Source organism: Perognathus longimembris, chromosome 7 (genome assembly GCF_023159225.1).
Source record: "Perognathus longimembris pacificus isolate PPM17 chromosome 7, ASM2315922v1, whole genome shotgun sequence".
NCBI classification, from domain to species: Eukaryota; Metazoa; Chordata; class Mammalia; order Rodentia; family Heteromyidae; genus Perognathus; species Perognathus longimembris.
The window spans coordinates 46,669,946-46,685,477 of record NC_063167.1 but is presented as its reverse complement, the minus strand read 5'-3'; the positions used below and the strand labels follow the sequence as shown (position 1 = coordinate 46,685,477).

The window sequence follows — 15,532 nt, the reverse complement described above, 5'->3', positions numbered from 1 at the left end:
CCCTCCATATGCTAGCAGAGGTTACTAACTCATTTCCTTTCCATAAAATCTTAGCGATCGTTTTGTAAAGTCAGTGGATGGCCTCTTCATTAGAGCCTCATCAGTGGCTTCTGACCATGCTATGAAACCTGTGCTGCTTACCAAGCCACCCTGTGTATTATGACCTTTGCATGAAGATTCAGCCTCATCCCATCTCCCTGCCTTTCACTTACAAGCTTTGCCTAGGCACACAAGTACACTCTTATTCCCACAGCTTATCTCTCATCTGTACATTTCAGTAGGTGCCATCCGCTAGGAGAGGACTTGATCACTCAGAATTATAGCCCCTTCTATGTTCTCCCTATCCATGTTGAGATCACTTTTGAAACAGCATGCATTTCAAGTTGTAACTACCGTGTCTCGGAGGGGGGCGGGCAGGGAGTATCTACTTATTTTCTGTATTATCCACTTAACTGTGTGCACTGCTGAGCAGGAATCATAACTGCAGGGCCCAGCACCAGTTTTTAATCATTAAATAGCTGTCAATTGTATGAAAAGCAAATGTGATGTTAAATTTGTTTCATCGGTTACAACATTTAACTCTCAAAGTAAAGGAATTACAATTATTTCCAATTAACAGCTGATGGAAATAGGGCTCAGAGAGTTTGAATAACTTTCCTAATGCTACATAAACCACTGTGATTTGGATCCAGTGTAGCTAAACACTTAAGTTTGCAAGTTTGATCTGTCCACTATATATTTTAAGAAGATTTTTTTAGAAGATAGTCTAGATTAATAAAATTAATGGGAAGAATTGTGCAGGCTAGGAGGAATGCTTCCATTTTCATAGATACTAACCAGAAATTTAGTAATATGATTTTATTTTATTTAGAAATCCATTTTTCCAAGAAGATAAACTTTACCACGTAATAGTAAATAACTGAAAGTTATATTCTATTCATAAAAGCTTACTCCTAAAGAAAATGATTTTAAAACAGATTAGCTCAGAAAAATGTAAAAGCCTTGCCTATATAAGCAAACACAATTAAGTTGTATTTCTAAAAAGTTTACTAGTAGTAGAAGAAATGGTTTTCATCAGAAGTACTTTAAGATTATGGAATACTAATCATGTTTGTATTTCTTTAGAGCCAGTAGAAGAAAACTCAAGATTAAGATGTACCAAAAATTTGTATTTTCTTAAGGACACAACAGAGGTAGGTTTCATTTGTATGCTCAAAACTACTTACCAGAAATTTCTTTTATTAAATTAAATTTTACTGACAAGGTGCTGTGCAAAGGGGGTAGGTACAGTTACACAATAAAGCAGTGAATACATTTCTTGTGATATCTTACACCCTCATTTTTCTTTCCCTTCCCTAGATCAGGTAGGCATATATACAATATCCAGTGTACCAAAATCATATACAGTAACCACGTAGGGTATGCCACAGGAAATTTAATTAGCCTGAATACTTTTATACACTTCTATGATCCTAAATTCAAATGTTTTAGAATTCACAAGTGTTTGAAGAATGTTGAGTGATTTCATATCTAATAATTGTAACTTTATAGAAAAACATATACTTAAAATAGTGCCATTATTAATAATACAGTTTGCTGCATTATAATGAAAATATTAATAGGGTCCACTGTCCAGATTGTAAGTTTTATCCTCATCTACACAGTTTATTTAAGCAGAAAAATACTTCCACGAAATATTTATCATAACATGCAGTTAACTTATGACAAACTTACTAATATCTTACATAAAAAAGTAGCATATATGGGCTAGGAATGTGGCTTAATGGTAGAATGCTTGCCAAGCATGCATGAAGCCCTGGTTCAATTCCTCAGCACCACATAAACAGAAAAACCCAGAAGTGGCACCGTGGCTCAAGGGGTAGAGTGCTATCCTTCAGCAAAAAGGAAGCCAGGGACAGTGCTTAGGCCCTGAGTTCAAGCCCCAGGACTGGCATAAAGAAAAAAGTAACATATAAATAACTTTTAAAAATTGGAATGATTTTATAGTTCAAAATATTAATAAGAATATGGAGTATTCTCCTGTGTTGCTTCTCCTTCTTTCTTCTCACAGAAAGCCATATTTAAGTTTTATAATTTTAAATTCCTCTTCTGATTAACATCATATTTCTAAAGGGAGATTTCTACTGCTTTCTTTTAACTCATCGACTTTAAACATTATGTCTTGAATAATCAGTGGAAAGACTGTGGATTTCTTTATTTAAACTACTGTATATCTCATCTTATCCTGTTTTCTCATAGTTTTGAAACTTGAAATGATGTGTTTGTTTTCCTCTTCTGTCATCTTTAATCACTGATTTCTAATTCCCCTTTAGGGAAAAAGACAATCAGCATCTTACTCTTTTCTCCACCACTCCTGAACATCTTCCTTGGACTGAATATATTATTTACTTTTGGGGTTTTTTTTAGGTCAATGTTTATATTTAGCTTTACAATTATGGTTATATCTTTTTGTTTTGCCTGTAGGTTAATTCCAAAACCAAAAATGTTATCAATAACCTTTGTATTATTATGACATTATAATGATTCACCATGAAACAAAGTAATTTGCTCATGGGTCCAATATAAAAAGAATAGGCTTGCTTTACTTACCTTCATCAATTATTCAAAAACAGTGCTATGTTTTAACTTCCTTCGTATTTGGACTATGAGTGTCTTGTAGAGTTAGCTGTTTTCTCCCCTCCTCTGGAATTTCTGTTCATTTTTCCTTCTGTTGTGGAGAACGACACTACTAATAGAAAACATTTCCATAGTGTTTATGTATGTCACCACTATTTATAGAAAACTTACAACCTCTACAACCCAATAAAGTACATGAAGAACAATCACTTCTGTTTCAAATATTTTTATTTTATTGTATCAGTGGTACTGCAGCGTGAACTCAAGGACTTGTGCTTGGTAGGCAAGGACTCTGTATCATTAGAGCCAAAGCAAGGTCTTGCTTTGGGCTGGGGTTAACCTCAGATAATGATTCTCCTACCACCACTTCCCATCTAGCTGTGACTATAGGTGTGTACCACCATCATGAATTTTATTTTATAAATTAGAAAAAAAAAGATAGACAAAGAAAATAAACTCATGCCTATGACTAAATAACATGTAACAGAACTAGGAAGGATTCAGCAGTCACATTTATTCGGAAGTTTCAAAAATAGCCTGTAACTTACTTATCATAAGTAAGTATGATCAACTTTTTAAATTTCTTACTCATCCTCTCCATTGAGTGAAATCCATTCCATTCTTATTAGAGGCATTGTTCTTAGTGACTGGGTGACAACTTGTTCTTCTTTTGACTCATTGCTCTTAAGCCTGCTCTGTTCTTTGCCATTCCCCTCCCAATTTATTTCTCCAGAATTAAGTAGTCTGAATATAGAATGTCTCCTGCATGATCATGTGTTGAGCATTAGTTCCCCAGCAGGTGGTACCATTTGGGGAGGTGATAGGACCTTTTTTTTTTTTTCTTTTCTTTTTTTCCTCCCCTGCCAGTCCTGAGGTTTGAACTCAGGGCCTGGGCACTGTCTCTGAGCTTCTTTCGCTCAAGGCTAGCACTCTACCACTTGAGCCATAGCTCCACTTCTGACCTTTTCTGTTTATGTGGTACTGGGGAATTGAACCCAGGGCTTCATGCATGCTAGGCAAGCACTCTACTGCTAAACCATATTCCCAGGCTCATGATGGGAACTTTTGTAGGTGGGTCTTCACTTGAGAACGTCAATCCTTTTTGGTCCCCAATTCATATTCTCTCTCTCTCTCTCTCCACTACTCTCACTTTCTCCATCACTCCTTCTCCCTCTCCTCTCCCTCTCTCCCTTGCTCCTTCTTACTCCCCTTCTCCATTTCTCCCTCCTTCTCCTCCTCCATCCTCTCTTCCTCCTTCCCCCTCTCCCTCTTTCCTTCTCCACCCTCTCCCTCTTTCCTTCTCCACCCTCTCCCTCTCTCTACTCCTCATCCCTTCCCCTTCTCCATCTTCTCCTTCCCCCCCTTTCTTTCTCCCCCTCCCCTTCTCCATCTCCTCTCTCCACTTTTTGTCTGCCATGAGGTAAAGAAATCACCACACATTCCTTCTGCTGATAGTTTGTCAACCCAGTGCCAAGCAGCAATCCTGAATGGAATACTTGGAAACCATGAGCCAAAGTAAACCTTTCCTCCCTTCAGTGCCTTCAGTGTCTTTTTTTATTTCTTCTTAAATGTCATCTTTATTTTTCTACACTACATTTTCAAGAAACATCTCCAAAATTGCAGGTCTGAGACAGTATTTAGTTTTCCCATGTATATGATTGACAATTTGGGCAGAATTATATCTCTGAAGTAATTTTTTTCTCTAAACTCTTGAGGACATTGTTCTACTGTCCTAAGTTAATATTACTTTGTAAAGTTCTTGAGCTTTATAAGTGACCTTATTTCTTTTCCTGGAAACCTTTAGGACCTTCTCTTTATCAATGTTGCTCTGGAATGTCTTGAGGATGTGCCTAGGTATGGAAATGTTGCTTCATTTTATTCGGTTCAGTGCTCAGTGGATCCTGACATCTTTCTTCGGGTCCTGCTCTCTCCCCACAATGTCCTTCCATTATTTCTTTGCCAAATTTCTCTCCATCATTTTCTTGGAGTGCTTGCTAATTATCAGATTTTTAGGATTTCTGGATTCTCAGTATTTTTGTTCTCTACTGTTGTTTATCTCTTCAAAAACTTTCCCTTTTGATGGGAAAAGTTGCTCAACTTACCTTCCAGTCCTTCCATTGAGTTTTTGTTCACTAGGTATGTTTTAAATTTATGGTGGTGTTTTCTTACCCTTGATGGTTGTCCACACACATGGAATTTGTTACATCTGTTCTCAAAATTTTCTAAAAAGATTAGAGCTTATTTTAATTAGTTATCTTCTCTTTTTTATTATTTCAAGTGGTATTTATTTATTGATTTGGCTATAATTAACATTTAGAAGTATTTTTCATCATATTCTATAGCATACTGATGCTATCAATCCCCACGTATTCCTTTACTTCATTTCTTTACATAGAAATTATCCAACAGACATTGTTTACTAAACATCTATTTCATGACACATGCAGTCCGGGTGCTGTCAATTAAATAGTGACAGGACATACTTCCTCATGAAGCCTGTTTTCTTGTGGTTTCTGGTGGGGAGGTCAACCCGGGGCCTCAGTCATACTACATAAGTGCTCTATCACTAAAATACACATATGATCCTTAGAGTTTTGAACTATATTTGTGAGAAGGTGGTAGAGAGGGGACACAGACAATACAATATGTACTGGGTTATTAGTTAATACTGTTACATTCTTATAACAGCATTTCTGTTTCTTAAAATATCTCTTTAGCATAGGTGTTCTTTTTATTTATGATGATATATGGCTTTGAAGTTTTTATTATACATAGTTACAATTTTAATGTATGCCCTCAGCATTCTCATGTTGAAACTTGATCAATGCAATGTCATTCCAAGATGTAGCCCTTGGTTCTCATAAAGCAAGTGCAAGGGTGCTCTTTGGTCCTCTGCACTGTGCAGATACAACAGCAAGGCGGCACCCATAGGGCAGAGAACAAGTCCTTATCAGACTCTGAAACAGCCTGTGCCTGGACCTAGGGAGTCACAGTTTCCAGAACCATGAGAAATACATTTATAAAATTACCTAGTATAAGGCTTACAGCAGCCCAAACAGTGTAAAGCATTGCTAAATACTAATTTGTTTTGTTTAAGAATGATGATACATTTGCATTTTTCTCAGAAGTCATCAGTCTTACAGATAACTCTCCCGAGTTGAGAAGCAATCACTATTTGGTGTGAATAGCAGAGTTCTCCATACCTTGCTTTAACTTGGGGTCTGGTAGCCTCCTTCCAGGTACCAGTGTCAAGAGAATTTTACTCTGAAGAGTCAAAATTCATACTAGCAGGAAGTGTCTCAAAGGTTATTTTAGCCTAGAATTAATGTAAAGCTGCTTCCTGCACTTTTGCATGGGAGAGGGTAACGGAGATGGGAGAGGGAGCAGCTGGTCAGAAATTCCAAAGGCTTGACTTTTATAAGTATTTTCCAGTTTCCATCCTCCAGACCTGTCATCTAGTTTGGAGTTGTTTTGGGTTTCATTAGATGATGCATAGTTTAGTGGTTCTACTGGACTGAACTTGAAGCTTCAGTTATCTTCCTGTCTCTCCTTTCTCTCTTTATCACTCTCTCTCTCTCTCTCTCTCTCTCTCACACACACACACACACACACACACACACACACACACAACATATATGGACATCTCTTTTTTTTAAATTATAAATTTGGTTTACATACATTTATTTGTTTTGTATTGTTTTGCTGTTTTTTTGTAAAGAGTTCTCAGGAGGGTATGGCTATAAACAGCCCTTCCCTTCACATTCATGCTGACTTCTGCAATGTCTTGTTCCTCAAAAATCTCTTGTCAAACTTTTACTGAAATATTCCACAGTTAACACTGCCTCTGTTTCTGTGTGTGTGTGTGTGTGTGTGTGTGTGTGTGTGTGTGTGCGTGTGCGTGTGTACTGAGGGGACTAGGACTTTAACTCATGGCCTGGGTGCTATCTCATAGATTATTTGCTCAAGGCCAGTGCTCTTGCACTGAGAAACAGCTTCACTTCTGGCCTTTTGATAGTTAATTGGAGATAAAGATCTCACTGACTATCCTGCATGGCCTGGCTTCGAACTATGATCCTCAGGTCTCTACCTCCTGAGAAGGCATGAGGTATGAGCCACCTGGCTCTCCTGATGGAATTTTCTGAGTCTATGTGCTGGTCCTGGAGCTTGAACTCAAAGCCAGGCACTGTCTCTGTGCTTTTATGTTCAAGGCTAGCACTTTACACTTGAGCCGTAGCTCCACTTCTGGCTTTTTGGTAGTTAACTGGAAATAAGAATCTCATAGACTTTCCTGCCCAGGCTGGCTTTGAACTACAGTTTTCAGATCTCAGCTTCCTGAGTAGCTAGGATTACAGGCATGAGCCAACTGGCTCCCAGCTCTTTTTTTTCCTCTCCATTTCTTGGAGTTTATTTTGGTAAGTACCATTTTATATGTTCATATGCACATAATTATTGAGCTATTGTGATACTCTGCTAAGAATGTCATAGACATTCTAGTTATTACAAATGAGAGAAACCATGTAGCCTATATTTCTTTGGTTCTGGCTTGCTTCACTTAATATAATATTTTCCAAGTCTTTTTTATTTCTCTACAAGTGGTACAATATCATTCTGATGAATGAGTAGAATTTCATTGTGTATACACAACAAATTTTCTGGATCTAGTCATCTACTGATGGCTCCCAACTTTTGATAAAAGTTGTAAGCAGCTAGATATGGTAATTAGAATGGCTATCCCCAGGGTTGTTTTTTGTTTGTTTGTTTTTGTTTTGCTTAAAATACTAAATAAATGATGGTGACATTTATGGAAATTTCACTAATTCTGATCTTGTATTTTCACTGTCAATTTGATAAACAGTTCCACTTTTCCCTATGATTCCTTCTTGGAGATACAGATGCTTTCAAAGCATGTTGTAAAATTCCCAACAATTGGAGTTTTCTGAGATACATAACAATAATTGATTTCTAATTTAACTCCATTGTTGTCAGAAAATGTTCTGTAATATTTTTCTTCTTGCCTTCATTTCTTCCGTCCTTTCCCTTCTTGACTTTCATCCATTTCACCCTCCCTTCTTTTCTTCCTCTTTCTTTCTTTCTCTCTCTCCTTCCCTCCCTTCTACTTTCCCTTTTCCCTTCCTTCCTTTTCTTCCTCTTTCACTGTTGTTTCCTTATAGCACTCGAGATTGAATTTAAGGTCTTGCACCTGCTAAGCTAGTGCCTTACTGCTTGAGCCATACCACCAGCTTTTTCTTTTTGTTTTTCAGATAGGGTTTGGCTAACTTTGCTTAGCTGGCCCTAAGTTCCTTATCTTGCCTCAGCCTCACAAGTAACTTGAATTACAGGACTACTGCTATAATTAAGTTCTCTGTTTTCCCTTTCCTGCCTTCTTCTGAATTATCTAAATACATATGAAATTTTTATTTTACATTGCTATTTTTTTAGTTTCTCTTTGGGTTGTTACTGGTTTCTGAACACATTAAAATATGCATCATCAATTTGCTTGCAGTTTGCTTTCAGTAAAATTATACTTTACATAAAGATATAAAACCTTTTAAATTATATACATCTATACACTATCGCCATCCTTTTCCTATATTACTCTGAACTCTACTATGTATATATGTATGTATATATATACATATATACAAATATACAATTTGCCTTCAATAGTCCTATGTGATTTAAAATAAGCAGGTAAAAAGTCAATATTTTCCCATGGTTTTACCCCTGATATCACTATAACTAATTTTAGTACCCTGGATATTGTATATACGTGTATTGGAACTAGGGAAGGGAAAGGGAATACCAAAATCGAGAGACAAAGGATAAAAAGAAAAACCAATGCAATTGCAATACTTACAAAACTATATAGTGTAAACCAACTGTACAATTCATGGTGGGAAGAGAAATATGGGGGAGGATGGAGTCGGGGGGAAAAATGAGGGAAGAGGTAACAAGATGGATAAGAAATATACTCACTGCCTTACATATTAAACTGTAACCCCTCTGTACTTCACTTTGACAATAAAGAAAAGAAAACAGTATTTACCAGATCTAATTGCTTTGGTCATTTCTGAAGGTCCAAATTTCCCTTCTGCCTCAGGTACTTGAACTCAGGGCCTTGTGCTTGCTAAGCAAGTGGTCCATCAAGTGAGCAATACTGACAGTTCTTAAGGATATATATATATGTATGTACGTACTTGCACATGTGAGTGTGCCAGTACTGGGGCTTGATCTCAGAAACTTGGAGCTGTCCCTTAGCTGTTTGGCTCAAGGTTGATATTCTGCCACTTGAACCACAGTTTCACTTCTGGCTTTTTGTTGTTTAGGTGGAAACAGAATCTAAAATTGTCTGACCAGGCTGGCTTTGTACTGCACTCCTCAGATCTCAGCCTCTTGAGTAGCTAGGGTCCAACTTTTGAAGAGACATTGGAAGGAAATTTTTTGCTTGAAATAAAATTCTAGCTGAGTTTATATAGCTGACGGACATTTTTCTTTCACCACATTACTGTTCTAGCATCCACTGGCTATTATGAGTCCTGTTTTTTTGTTGGTTTTGTTGAGTAACCTGGGGGTTATGTTGAATGTTGTTTCTCTGTGTGTAACTTTTTGCTTTTCTCTGGTTGCTCTAAGATGTTATCCCAAAGGTTTGTTTTCAAGAAACAACTTGACTAGATGCCTAACTATGGTTTTCTGTAATCACCAGCCAAAATCCTAGTTAAGGACATTGTGCTGGTTTGTGTCCTGACAAGAGACACACCTACTAGCCACTATTATTTACAACCTTGTGAAATTCTGATTCAGAGTGACTAAGCAATTCCTTATCATATTACTCTCCCACAAATAGACACACACACACACACACACACACACACACACACACACACACACATTTTAAATGCCATAGAGCCGACAAGAAAAGATGACAATGGAAAAAAAAGGAACTTGAAATAACTGACTTGGAGGGGTGAAGTTATATTTTTATAGATTTTACAGCATGATTGTAGGCTACAAGCTGGCACTGAATGGGGCACAAGGAATCTGATAGAAAAGTCATGCTTATTTCTGACCCATCCAGAAAAACCACAAGACAAAGTTTAGATCGACCAAACCTGCTAGAAAGTAAGGAATGTAGAAAGAAGAGAAACAAAGAGAAACTTTATGGCCAGTTCTGGAGTCCTTCATATTTACGAAAACTGCAAAACAGCTAACAAAGAATAAAACAACTGAATTGAAATTCAAGCTACTGTTTGAGTCATTTGATATTTTCAACCCAGTAAGGTGGTTGCTAAAAGAATAATACTCTTAATAAGATATTAGGGATCCATAGTCCCCACCATATCCTTTCTTGGCCTTTTGACCGAGATCAAAAATCTTCACAATAAAAGTCCCTAAGTTCGATTTCATAACCTGTGAGCAGCTGTGAGAAGTAACTCTGAGAAGGCTGAGATCTGAGAATCATTGTTGGAAAGCCAGGCTGGGCAGGATATAGTCCATGAGATGATTATCTCCAATTAACCACCAAAACAAAAACAGAAAAGGATCTGTGGTTCAAATGGCAGAGCATTAGCTTTGAGCAGAAAAGCTAAAGGACAATGCCCAGGCCCTGAGTTCAAGCCTGTAATTGGCACAAAAAATAAGACGCAAGATACTGAAACCTCGTCTCAAGAGAAAACACAAGATTAACCCTAAAATGACCCAGATATTGGAATTAGTAACTTTTAAAGCAGCCACTGAAAGTATACTTGGTGGAAAAAGTAAAATATATTGATAGTGAATGGGAAATTGGATTAGTGAATGGGAAATTGGAAATCTTGTAAAAAATATAGAAATTATTTTTAATTGAAGCAGTAGCACTCACAAAAGTGCTACACCTGAATATTTAAAACTCTCTGGTTGAGCTAAAATGCAATTATGTGAGGAAAGAGGAAATAAAGACAGAAAAAAAAAGATTAGTGTCAAAAAATATTTAGAAACCTGTACAACAGTAATGAAAGGTCTGACATGTGTGATAGAGGACCAGAAAGAGATGAGAGGAAGAATGAGATAGAGAAAAATAAGGATAGAAGAAATAAGGATCAGACATTTCTTTCTTTGGTAAAAGACATAAATAAAGATATTCCTGAGACACAAAATCTGGGTTCAAATCCCCACTATGGTCAAAAGAGAGAAAAGATCTAATTCTTTAAAATTCTGCATGTAGGAGTTAGAGCGTTATTTTTATGCACATATTATAATTAACAAATTAAAAATTAGCATGCACATTATCTTAAACATTGTGTGGTGGGAACATTCAAAATCTTTTCTGCTAACAATTTTGAAATGTATGATTGTTATCCATTGTCATTTTACTGTTCTGTTGAACATTAGAGCTTAATCCTATTTATTAATTAATGTATTGGTGCCAGTAATCAAACTCAGGGCCTTGCCCAAGCTAAGCGAGTGCTCACTACTACTACATTATCATCCAGCCGTGCGTGCGTGCATGTGTGTGTGTACAGATCTCTCTCTGAAAAGGTAATAACACCTAGGCTTGCATTGTGGCAGCAGAATAATACAGTATTATGGAAAAGGAGAAACAGAGCGCTGGGTAGATAAATGACACTGACATTAGCTTAACTTTTGCCAAACTTACCAGTAACTCCCATCCCGACCAGACTTCTCGTAAGAGAAAATTCTTACACAGAATCGTTTGTGCTCACATCAATCTTTACTATTCGTAACAAAACTAGCTCTACCAGCAGAAGTGGTGGGAACATTTACTCTTTCATCAAACTTAAAGGCCTCCAGGTCTTTATAAGTACGAGTTACACATTTGAAGCCCCACAAACTTTGGCGGCCTCCATGATGGACACTTAGCATTGTTTCACCAAATCGTAGACATACACGTGGTAGTCATCATCGAACTTGATGAAGCACATGGACGGTTTGGCTTTCACCTGATGAATGACCATCCCAATGTTTCTCGAGCCGTCAGTCTTCTCGCATTGCAGTCGTTTACCTTTCATGCTGTCCACAATGGCGAGCTCCCGTGGGGTTGGCAGGGTCTCGATGGAGTCGGGCATAATATAGAGGTCGCCCGCCCTGTAGTCATCCAGGAGCTGGTACGTGTACAAAATAGGGTCTTTCTCGTAGGTTATGTAAAACCACGTGTTCATGTCAGGCACCCGGGCCAAGACGACTCCTTTCCACTCGTGCCTCGAGCCGTCCTCCGCTTCGAAGATGTGCTTCACCGTCTTGCCAATAATGGCGTCGGCCAAACGGGCTAAGTGTTGGTCGCTGATGCGAGACGTGACCACCCTCTCCGGGAGGATTTTGAGGGCGCAGATGTTCTCGTCGTTGCTGAGCTCTAGTCCGTACACGCAGTGGAAGCCGTCGTATTTGATCAAGTACAGAGAAGGGCTCACGAGCACCTGGTTGAGGATGGTCCCCGTCCACTGCGAGACCAGGCCATTGTCCTCCTTCCAGCCGTGCTCTATCCTGCGGCCCACCATGCTCCGGGAAGGCTTGCGCTTCCCGGTGGTGAAGCGGCGCTTTCGGCGAGACTTCCTCTTCTGGTGGGTAGACATGCCCATGTGCCCCGTGATCAATCAGGTCTGGACTGTTAGCCAGGTGACTGGCCCAAGCGGGTCTTCATTGCTTGAAGCAGCAGAGCTGCTTGACTGGGGAAGCAAAGTCGAAATCTGTGGCTCACTTGCAGCACTGCGCCCGGCTGTGCCCAGTCTGTGCCTCAGCCGCCTCCCCGCCGCCACTGGCCAACTGCCATTGCGCATGCGCCTAACCGTATGCGTCTGTCTGCCCTCCTCCAACTGCCCATGTCCACGCTCTCAGCCTCCTGCAGGGACTCTCGCTTCTACTGGAGGCGCCTGTGCTTCGGGGCCTGGCCCAAATGTCCTCTGTGCCGCCGCTGCTAACACTGTCATCCTTTTATGCAGCCATAATTCTGGAATGTTTTCTATGTACACACGTGTGTATATATACACATATTCACTGTGCATACACGATGCATATGCATATATTGTTCATAGTCTACTAGGTATATATACCACACTTTCTTGATGTAAACCCTGAAGTTAATTACATAGTTGGGCTATTACCAAAAGCGCTGTGGTCAGCATGAAAGCATAGCTTTCAACACGGTGAGTTCCTTTATATGCAGTCATAATATTGGCATATTATATGTGCTATGTCTGTAGACACACATGCCTAAGTGTATATTATTCATATTCCAGTGTGGATGTATACCACGTTTTTTAATCCACTTAGCTATCTTTGAATCCTGAGGTTGATTCTATATCTTGGCTATTAAGAATAGTGCTGTGGGGCTGGGAATATGGCCTAGTGGCAAGAGTGCTTGCCTCCTACACATGAAGCTGTCCGTGCTTGCCTTCTACACATGAAGCTCTCCGTTCGATTCCCCAGCACCACATATATGGAAAACGGCCAGAAGGAGCGCTGTGGCTCAGGTGGCAGAGTGCTAGCCTTGAGCGGGAAGAAGCCAGGGATGGTGCTCAGGCCTTGAGTCCAAGGCCCAGGACTGGCCAAAAAAAAAAAAAAAAGAATAGTGCTGTCGGGGCTGGGAATGTGGCTTAGTTGCCTGGCATTCATGAAGCCCTGGGTTCGATTCCTCAGCACCACAGAAACAGAAACAGCCAAAGTAGTGCTGTAGCTAAAGTGGTAGAGTACTCACCTTGAGCAAAAAGAAGCCAGGGGGTACAAGCTCCAGGATGGGCAATGAATGAATGAACAAACAAATAATAGTGCTGTATTGCTGGGTGCTATTCAGGAGGCTGAGATCTGAGGATCACAGTTCAAACCCAGCCTAGGCAGGAACTCCATGAGACTATCTCCAATTAACCACTAGAAAACCGGAAGTGGAGCTGTGGCTTAAAGTGGTAGAGTGCTAGCCTTGAGCAAATAGCTCTGGGACCACACCCAGGCCCCTGACTTTAAGCCTCATGACTTGAAAAAAGAGAGACAGAAAAGAAAAAAAGAACACCTTTTCAACACACTGATTTATTTCCTTTGCTTTGACAATTATAACCAGTAGTGGAATTGCTAGATCATATTGTAGTTCTTTTATTTTTTGTATAAAATATTTATTTTATTGATCTTTATGGGAGATTATTACAACTGTGCCATTATCATGTAGCTTCGTCAACATTAACTGGCTCATTTTCAGGACATTGCTGAAGAATCAACTCTTTTTGCAGAGGTTCTAGAGAAAGTTCTTTTGAAAAGTGTGCAAGTTCTTCCTGAATGTTGACAAAAGCTTTATTCACTCTATTAATTTTTTTCTTCATTCATAATGTTTATCTTAAGATTAGTGGTAACTGGTTTTGCTTTGCATTTAGCCTTGAAATTCTTTTGGCTGGCTATGTGAAATACATTCCTGGACTTCTGCCCTCTTAATTTGTTCTTACACATTGTCTCTTAGGACCTTCAGTACGTACATGCAGCAACTTCATCAACTCACACAGACGTGGTCTGGCTTTTTTTTTTTTTTTTTGAGGACACTCCATATTATTTTCCATAATGTCTGTAATAATTTACATTCCCAACAATGGTGTACATGAGTAGCTTATCAGAACTTTTTGAGAATCTTATGGGAGTCATTTAACTAGGGATGAGAAGATACTTCATTGTAGTTTTGATTTGCATTTCTCAGATGAGCAGAATGTAGAGCATTTTTTTCATATAAACAAAATTCTAATTCTTAAGAAAATTTACAAATTTTGAGAATGATAAAGTTGCTTTGTTTTTCCTTGAAGGCATCGATTTTTTTCTCTCTCTTTCTTTCTCTATCCCTTCCTCACATACACAATTCTCCTTACCTACTCAATTTTACCTTTTCCATTCAATGAATAATGCACGCTTCCCTCCTTTAACTATGTATTTTTCCTAATCATTTTAGGAATGCGTCTGGCTTATGTGGTGGGCCTCTCCTGCTATGCTGTCAACTCCACATCTTCAATTATGTTCTTACTCTACTATGAAGTATTTTCTGCCTGTTGTAGCCCTCATTGATATAGATCCCTTCTTGACTTCCTTATTCACAGATTAGTAGCCATTACATTATGTACTATTACTTTGTATATGTTAATATCCATTCAATAAAATGTAGTTGCTGTACATCCTAGATTTTTGGTACACATATTGTGTTTATTTCAAACTATTAAGTAGTAAATACTTCTATGCTTATTTTGAGAAAGAAACTGTGGGCATTGAGTACATATTTTGCAGGTTGATCTGAATTGCAAGTTACATAGTTCATATAGTTCATACATACTTACATACAGTTGTACATATATATTAAGTATCCATGCAGCTATAGTTTAGTACAAATATATGTACTTCATTTGAGATACTACTCTAAGAAAAGCTGGATCTTTTTAAAAAAGTTTTTCCTTTGTTTTGAACTCTGTAATAGAGAAAGAAAAGTAATGTTTATTCCTTCCTCCCAATATTTGAACTTTAGAGTTTACTTCTATTTGGAAGTTGAAAAAAAACACTTTTAAGATTATAAAGGGCAAATTTAAAAACAGAAAATCAAAATAAAAGTGGGGGTAAATCTTCTAAATCTGTTTCCTCACCTATAAGGTGGTAATGATAACATGTTCTTCAGAGATTTGAGGGTTAAATAAGATATTATATTTGGGAGAATTTAAAGAACCAGACAGCAGTTAACAAAATTAGATAATGTAGGGGCTGGGAATATGATTTAGCGGTAGAGTGCTTGCCTTGCATGCATGAAGCCCTGGGTTCAATTCCTCAGCACCATATAAACAGAAAAAGCCGGAAGTCACACTGTGGTTCAAGTGGCAGAGTGTTAGCCTTGAGCAAAAAAAAAAGCTAGTACAGTGCTTGGGCCCTGAGTCCAAGCCCCAGGACTAGGGAA

General features: G+C 38.5%; 1 protein-coding gene and 1 pseudogene across 1 annotated transcript; both read right to left on the bottom strand.

Moving 5' to 3' along the window:
* Window positions 1-11,489: 11,489 nt before the first annotated feature.
* On the bottom strand, window positions 11,490-12,271 carry LOC125355699 (spindlin-1-like). The gene is given in 2 exon segments (XM_048352133.1): window positions 11,490-12,221; window positions 12,224-12,271. Coding segments are annotated over 2 exon segments (780 nt in total).
* Window positions 12,272-13,761: 1,490 nt separating this feature from the next.
* On the bottom strand, window positions 13,762-14,119 carry LOC125354319 (annotated as a pseudogene).
* Between the last annotated feature and the right edge of the window lie 1,413 nt (window positions 14,120-15,532).